We start from the raw sequence: 8,572 nt of genomic DNA, 5'->3' as shown, positions 1-8,572 counted from the left end.
TTGTTCTGGTCTCCCGAGGCAGATGGAGCTCCGTCCCGTCAATGTCCGGTGTTTGTGTGCCTAGAATGGCATTCACAGGTCTTGAGTCTACATAACTTGAGACTGCGTCCCTGTGAATGCCGTTCAGAGCCTGTCTGTAAGCTGACGGGTCCAGAGGCTGCTTAATGAACCTCTGGACTTCGTCCGTCAGTTCATATAGATGCCTCCTGACGTGCCTAGGCGAGGGCTCCTCTGCAAGCAGCTCTCTATTTGGGTGGCCACATCTGTGGCTCCCAACCAGAAACTGCTTGCAGAGCATCGTGTTGTGCTCCCTAATTGGGAGCATTTTCGCCTCATCGTGGAGGTGGTGTTCTGGAGGCATCAGGAGGCATCCGGTCGCTGTCCCAAGTGCTGTGTTTTGTACCGTCTGTAGCTTCGTCCACTGCGTCCTAATAGTCCCCGGCGACCACACTGGTGCTGCGTGGTTTAAAACCGGCCGGCCTATTGCCTTGTATGTTGCCAGTAACGTTTCTTTGTACTGCCGGCTAGCGACTTGATGGACCTTGTTTCGGCTCTGTACTTTATTGACAATAGCGGTTGCGTGCGCAGAGAAGGAGAGCAGGCTGTCGAATGTTACTCCGAGTATTTTGGGGTTATTCACCGCCGGAATTGGTGTATCATCGACGTGAATTCCCAGCGGTAGCCTGACCAACTTCGTCCAGATGGTGAACAAGGTCGCGGAGAATTTCGTAGGGGAGAGGGCTAGGCACCTTGCAGTGAAGAAGCGAGAAAGCTCGGAGAGATACCCGTTTACTTTCGAACACAAGTCATCAATTCCATTCCCAGGCGCCATGATCGAGCAATCGTCGGCGTAAGAGACAATCGAGACTACCTCTGGTGGTTGAGGGAGCTTTGAAATGTAAAAGATAAACAGTAGTGGGGAAAGGACACCACCCTGTGGAACCCCCTGTTTTATTTTTCTAAGTTTGCTCGATTTGTCTCTAAACATTACCGACGAGTGTCGACCCCTTAGATAATTTGCCGAACACCGTTTGAGCCTCTGTGGGAGAGAAGAAGCATCTATATCTTCTAGTAGCGTGAAATGGCTGACAGTGTCAAAAGCCTTTGACAGGTCCAACGCTACTAGAATCGTTCTCTCACAGGGACGTTTACGGTTAAGGCCAAGAGTTATCTGAGTGTTTATGGCGTTAAGTGGTGTTGTTGTACTGTGCACTTTACGGAAACCATGCTGATGCTTCGCTGGGGTCAAGTGGTTTGTGAAATACGGGAGTAGCAAGGCCTCAAGTGTCTTCGTTATCGGGGAAAGGAGTGTTATCGGACAATAAGAATCTCCTATGTTGGCAGGTTTCCCCGGTTTGAGCAGTGGGACCACTCTCCCCACCTGGGATGATGCATGCATATTCCGTCGGGACCCATGGCTTTGGAGGCTTTCGACTTCCCGATGGCCACCTGAACTTCACCGCAAGTGAAAGCAGGGGGGCACAGGTTGTTGGCAGTTTGTGCAGCCTTCTGGTCACTCGACGCTTGGCTTTGTCCACCGGAGGATGCAGTATGAACTGCCGGCTAAAATAGCTCGCGCACCGCTCCGGGTCCGACGAAGCATGGTCGCCGAAGGAAATTTCGACTCTGTCGCGTTCTTCGTCGGATTGGACAGTGACCTCACGGTTGACCAAATCTTACTCACACCAGGGGTGAAGTTGCAGGTCTTCAGATGCTCTTCCCACTTCTTACGCTTATGTGCGTTTACTAGTTGCCGAATCACCGCGTTGAGATCCCTGATACGGGGATCTCCGGGATCGGCCTGACGAAGGCTGTCACGCTCATCGGCTAGAACAGCCGCTTCAGCAGGGAAATTTTGGCGTGGGTCGGTTATACATCCTGCCGGTACGAAGCGAACTGCAGCAGCGGTGACAGCCCTGCTGAGCTTACGTTCACCAAGGTGGACGTCGGTTGGTGTGGGGAGAGCAGCGAAGGTGTTTTCAGTAAATTCCGCGAAGCCTTTCCAATCAGCTTTAGAAAAGTTGATATATGTTCGGTGCTCCGCGGAAGCAAAGTCGGTTGGTTTATCGATCGAGATAACTATGGGCAGGTGGTCTGATGCCAAAGTCAGCATAGGTCGCCATGATACGCTCTTTATCAAGCCAGCGCCGACTATTGTTATGCCTGGCGAGCTGCAGCAGCTGCCCATAATCCTGGTGGGTGCGTCGTCGTTCATTGTGCAGAATGTCGAATCGTCTATCTGCTCAGCCAAGTCTGTTCCCCTACGATCATTTGACAGGCTTGAGTGCCAAAGATCGTGGTGGGCATTAAAGTCACCGACTACCATACGGTTTTCACCTCTGAGGAGCGCACCTATACCAGGGTGATATCCTGCTGGGCAGCAGGTGACAGGGGGTATGTACACATTAAATATTTCGAGCTCAACATCGCCTGACCGCATAGCAGGTGACTCCACCCCTCGCAAGCATTGCACTTGACAGAGGTGGAGTTGTGGTGTAGTCGTCTCTGGCATACACAGCAGGTGTAAGTTTCTGGCCCTGGGTTTTACTCGATGCCAGCCCTGAGTATTGGAAAACGTAGCGAATGTAGCCCTATGGACGAACAACTTCTGAGATACTTCGCCGACCTAAACGGGGTTAGATCGCCGAAACAACAGCCGTTGGTCGGGCAAAACCCGAGTCATTCCGGTACGTAGAACCGGCTGTCGTGGAAATGGGGCTACCGGTAGTAGAGCTTGACAACGATTGAGGGACTAACCGATCTTGGCGGGGAGTTTGTGGCCGCTACAACAACAACAAATCCCGGTCCACTAAACGCATGTCCACTAAACCCCACCCTATTGACGCCCCTGTCCCTATGGACAGACCCCATCGAGGCTGCACGCTTCGTGGGGCTATCGCTAATAGACCTTGGCGGCAACGATTGAGGGACTAACCGATCTGAGCGGGGTTGTTGTAGCCGCTACAACAACAACTAAAACTAAACGGTTCACCCAAAAGAACTAAAGCGCCCAAATCTATTATATACCCTAGGATATATACCCTTGTCAGGAAACACGAAAAGGCTCAAGTCATCAATTCGAAGCAAGCGAAAATGCAAGTAAAAATTGTGATTTTTGTCTATTTTTATAAAGGCTCCCTAGAAGACTGCCTAGGCCAGCTGGGAGTTACATTTTTAAAAACGCCAACTCCCCCTGCGCCCATCAGGCAAACAACAATCGGCCGTAAAAGAAAGTTTCCACCAGTCAATTTTTCTGGCGAACGCTGTTTGACAAAATTCGCGATAATTTGTTCTTATTTATTAATTCTACTTCTTGAGTACAGGGACAGAATGACAATTTACAAGTTTTTCTACTAAATACATAATTCCTAATACCTAATATTACGTAAGTGTACCTAACATCTTTACCTGGTTCTTAGCGCATGCCAAGCGGCTTCGATGTCAGCATATAGATTCTTTTCTGATGGTTTTCCGCCACTCATTCCATATCCAGAATAATCATAGCCAAATATATTACAATTTAGCTGTGAACCAAGCGATATATAGAAACTGCTCATTTGTCCTAGGTCAACTGCATTCCCATGTGAAAAAAGCAGAGTATACTTCGCGTTTCTACTACAACGCACATATATACAAGTAATAAGATTTCCACGCGCGGTTCTGGTGAAGAACGATTCAACCTTTGACTTATCGCGTTCTGAATACTGCCATTCTGCTCGTTCAAATAAATGCAAGTTGTACTTCACATTAGAATCGTCTGCTGGTGTCAATTTATAGGTGGGTTCCGGCGGTTGGAATGCTAATTTTGCAGCGATCGGTCCTGGGCATGGTGGGCAGCAAAACATGCAACAAAGCTCACTTATACTAAACATCCCGCTTTTTTGTTAAAAGATTAACTCTTATACGATATCGATATAGGCAAATAAAAGTTAATGGCTTTCGCGAATTTCTAGTCTTTCTTGCTTGGGTTATGAACTGATTCCCCACAAAATAACTTTCAGAATTTCATTTTCGGTATTTTTTTTGAAGAGGAACCAAATAAATGCATTTTGAAATTTAACACCTAAGCAATAAACGTAGCGTAAACAAACTCACATAAAGGAACGACCAAACGTAATATGGTTAATCCTTATAATCTATATATCTGTTATTTATATTAACCAAAACAGCCTGGGCTTTGGAATGACAAATACACCATCAATAATTAGGGTTAGAGGTGTAAACTATCGATTGTGCTATCGATACTATCGAATGGTTCTATTTTTTGCACTATCGAATGGTCGTTGGCCACTATGGATAGTCTTTGTTTGAAACTATGTTCACATTACCAACATAAAATACTTAGGGCCGGTTACTCAATGTCTGGTTAACGCTAATCACCGGTTAAACATAGTTATCGACGTTACCGACTCCCTGTTGTATGCATGGAGTCGTAGACGTCGATAACGATGTTTAACCGCAGATTAGTGTTAACCAGACATTGAGTAACCGGCCCTTAGTTTCGTTTAAAATACCTCTCCATCTCTGGTTAACACTAACTCCCCGGTTAAACATTGTTATCGACGTTCTAACTCCATGCATATAACAGGGAGTCGATAAGGTCGGTAACGATGTTTACCGGGGGATTAGTGTTAACCGGATATAGAGAAACCGGCCCTAAGGCCCGGTTGTTCAATGTCTGGTTATCACTACCACTACACTATCGACGATTTCGACATCATGCATGTAACATGTGATCGATAAAGCAGTAGTTGTGCTTAACCGGAGGTTCTACCTCCGATTTGTGCTAATCAGACATTGAACCGGCCCTGAATTAAGTGCGTTCATACACGCGATTCTTTATTTGGCTTGACAGCTTTGTTATTGTTTATTTAACCAAAAGTGATCGCGAATGTGAGTAATTGCGTATATTTTTATATTCTGAGTTGTTTGTGGTAATATTTTAGATTTTAGATGAGCGATCAAAAGAGAAAGCTTCTGGAAATATTTTACAAACTACCACGCGCGATTATTAAAAACAAAAACGTCCAAACACAATGACATTTCAGTTATTGGACAATACTTTTTTCGATTATTATCGATAAAATTAGAACCAACACTGATTTGTTCGTGATTTGGTTCTTGGTTTAAGATAAACTACGTACTTTCAACTTAATTTACTGAGAGACTTTACAAGGCGAAATTACTTAGTTTGTACTTAATTTATGCGTAAATTAAGATTGACCTCTAAATTACGTATTACATAGTTTGAGGAAATATACATTATGCAGCGTTTTTGCTGCATTTAAAATGCAACATTTAGCACTTTCGAACATATGTTTTCGAAGAGCGTTTGTGCTACCGCATTTAGCAAATGTACTTTTACGCGAGTTCGAAATCGTATGCTTTTGACAAACAGCCCTGTTCCAGTCGCTTATTCAGATCCGTATCTATTACGATAAATTCTCACGGAAAAGATAATGTGCAAAAACCCCTACTGAAAAGGAAAAAATTAATTCTAAACCGAAAATTCAATACAAAAACTTGAATTTTTTAACCATAACCGAACATTTGTTTGTGTATATATTCATTTGTCGGCGCTGTCAATTATAATTTCCACACTTAATTAGGAAACAAAACAAACAGAGTTGATCACAAATTAATCCAGATTTCTATCAGCATCATATCGATGTTGAATTTGCGTAACTTTTCTTTATCCAAATAATGTAAAATAATAATTGAAATCTCGATCGGCGATCACTGAAACGCAGCTAGCGACTGTATACTCGAAAAAGCAATGTTGCCAGTTTTTCTCATTAAACCATGTTCGAATCGTGGAAATTTTGGAAGATCACGGGGTTGCTTTTAGCATTTAGATTCTTAATGCAAAAATGGAGTTGCATTTAGTTGCATTTAGGTGACGAATTTTGTATGGATAAATGTACATTTAGAGTAGCATTTAGAGCTAAATGTGCTTTTACGCATAAGCCAAAACAGCCCATTAGTCTGTTCCTTTGAACTTCGGACTTAAACAAGCGTTGCCGCTTTGTTGTTGTTGTTGTTGTTGTTGTAGCGGCTGTTGTTGAACGAGTTTGGTAATTTGGTAATTTTTTTCAATGTGGTAAATTTTGTCAACGTAAGGGCCGGTTACTCAATATCTGGTTAACACTAATCTGCGGTTAAACATAGCTATCGACGTTACCGACTCTCTGTTGTATGCATGGAGTCGAAGACGTCGATAACGATGTTTAACCGCAGATTAGTGTCAACCAGACATTGAGTAACCGGCCCTAAGTCTTTTCTTTTAAGTTTTTAATACTAACCTATTACTTGAAAAAATTTATGAGTTTGAATCTTCTTAAAATTGCACAAAACAAAACAATTTGCTTATGTACTTACATATGTATGTGTCTACCCCTTAAGAGATCCAAAAATTGAAAGGGCTCTTTAAAGGTACGATCGCACTAGGCGACGGGACACGACACTACACAGCGCGGCAAAACATTCTTTGCATGTATTCTTATGGAGCATACCCCACTACGCTGCGCGTCAAAGTTGACCAACTAGGCAAAAGTGTCGCGCCGCGTGGTGTCGCGCAGTTCCGGTGCCGCATAGTACGGTATACCTAGCGGAACGACATAACATTTCGTACTATATTTTTAACTTGAAGTAATTGGATTTCCAATTTTGAGTGAATATTCACTTGCACTTCATTCAAGAAGAAAATTGTATGTAAAGAATCATAATATTTGAGAAGAATTTGCCAAGGAAAATAAAAATAAAAGGCAATAAAAGTGTCGCGCCACTGCAGTTTCAGTGCGATATAACAAAAAGTGTCGCGCCGTGTCGCGTAGTGCCGCTGCAGTGTCGCGTCGCCTAGGGCGGTCTTACCTTAATGTAACAAGGTAAGCCCTTAGGGTCGGTTGTTCGATGTCTGGTTATCACTTCCACTACAATATCGATGATTTCGACATCATGCATGTAACATGTGATCGATAAAGCAGTCGTTGTACTTAACCGGAGCTTCTACCTCCGATTTGTGCTAAACAGACATTGAACGACCGGCCCTTAGTATGAGCTCGCAATATGGCAATGTAAGGAAACCACCCATTTTTCCCAATATGGCGGCTCGATCCCAGCCCCTACAGTCCCACAAATCAGGGTTTTGGATCATTTTAACTTGCCGGAACCATTAGATAGATAGATAGATAGTTGGTTGCGTAAGGCACTGCGACCGGTTGCCGGAACCATTGGTGAAAGAAAATAATTTAACAGGACTAATTAAAATTTTGCGATTAAATACGAATGTGACCCATTTATAAAATTGTAAAAGTAAATTTTATCTATCGTTTAGCGATAAATTTGCTGGTTTCATGATGTGCTTTTAAGGGCCGGTTACTCAATGTCTGGTTGTCACTACTTCGCAGTTAAACATCATTATCGACGTTTTCGTCATCATGCATATAACATGGGATCGATAAAGCAGTATTTAAATAATTTGTAAATACCTAACTCACTGTTTATTCGATGTTGAAAAATTGTTTTTTAATATTGCCTGATTATAAAAAAGCAATAATATGACCATCGAAAAAGAAAATAAAGTAAAAAATGGCAACGTCTTGATTATTAAAAGACAATAAGATGACCATCGAAAAAGAAAATAAACCTAGCAATGGCGGCGTCTTGCGCTTATTTGCAAATGGTACCACTAATCAATACTTATATGCGTGATTTAGTTATTTGCACATAAAAAATTAACTCAGCGTCTATACGGCAAAATTTACCATTTTGCAAATTTTTATTTGCAAATAATACGTGCGTATAAACGTAGTATCACTCAAGTGATAGTAAAAGGAGAACAGATGCAGAAGTGCACGGGAACGCAAAAAGCACCATTTCCTGTAAAAACGTCAGTTGGTTTGTTTACATGGCATTGGTACAACACTGAAATGGCTGAAATATCACTAAATAATTATTAAAATCTATACATATTCATTGTCGGCCGCTGTGGTATAGTGGTAAGCAGTGCGCGCTTTCACTCCACAGCGCCTGGGTTCAAACCCTGGTCAAAGCAACATCGCAAAAAATATAGAAAAAAGGTTTTTTCTTAACTGCGGTCTTCCCACGGCAGGCAATCGCAAACCTCCGATTGTATTTCTGCCATGAAAAACAGCTTCTCATAAAAATACAATCGCCGTTCGGAGTCGGCGTGAAACTGTAGGTCCCTCCGCTTTGTGTGACAATATCAAAGCGCACACCACAAATCGGAGGAGCAGCTCGGCCAAACACTAACATATGTGTAAGCGCCAATCTATTATTATTATTATACATATTCAAATATTTCGTTGTTAACTTCCATTTTTTTACATATATAAGGTTCTCTGCTTTCACTGCTTTCTGGTTTTGTTTGCAGATGCAAATCAGCTGATCGTTTGACACGTTTCATGAACTCACAGGAAAAAAACTCCGGACTAAATCCTCTAACTTCTGACTAGGAACAGTTGCTCAGTTTCGCTCTCAAAAGTGTTCCCACCTACAGGTTTTATGTCAATAGGAACGACTTCCTGTAAGTTCTGACTAAGGGCCGGTTGTT

The 8,572-nt window shown here is 42.8% G+C and overlaps 1 protein-coding gene across 1 annotated transcript in view; it reads right to left on the bottom strand.

The window, feature by feature from the left end:
* The window catches only part of LOC118749410 (alpha/beta hydrolase domain-containing protein 17B), a gene marked incomplete at its 3' end in the record, with an annotated part of 136,449 nt that extends 132,192 nt beyond the window's left edge, over nt 1-4,257 (bottom strand). Inside the window, 1 exon segment of the mRNA XM_036484215.1 lies at nt 3,409-4,257. Within this exon segment, the coding sequence (XP_036340108.1) occupies nt 3,409-3,872 (464 nt within the window).
* Between the last annotated feature and the right edge of the window lie 4,315 nt (nt 4,258-8,572).

Source organism: Rhagoletis pomonella, unplaced genomic scaffold (assembly GCF_013731165.1).
Source record: "Rhagoletis pomonella isolate Grant_MI unplaced genomic scaffold, Rhpom_1.0 Rhpom_scaffold_00001, whole genome shotgun sequence".
NCBI lineage: Eukaryota > Metazoa > Arthropoda > Insecta > Diptera > Tephritidae > Rhagoletis > Rhagoletis pomonella.
Note: the sequence above shows the minus strand (reverse complement) of the source record. Positions and strands in the feature narration are given on the sequence as shown.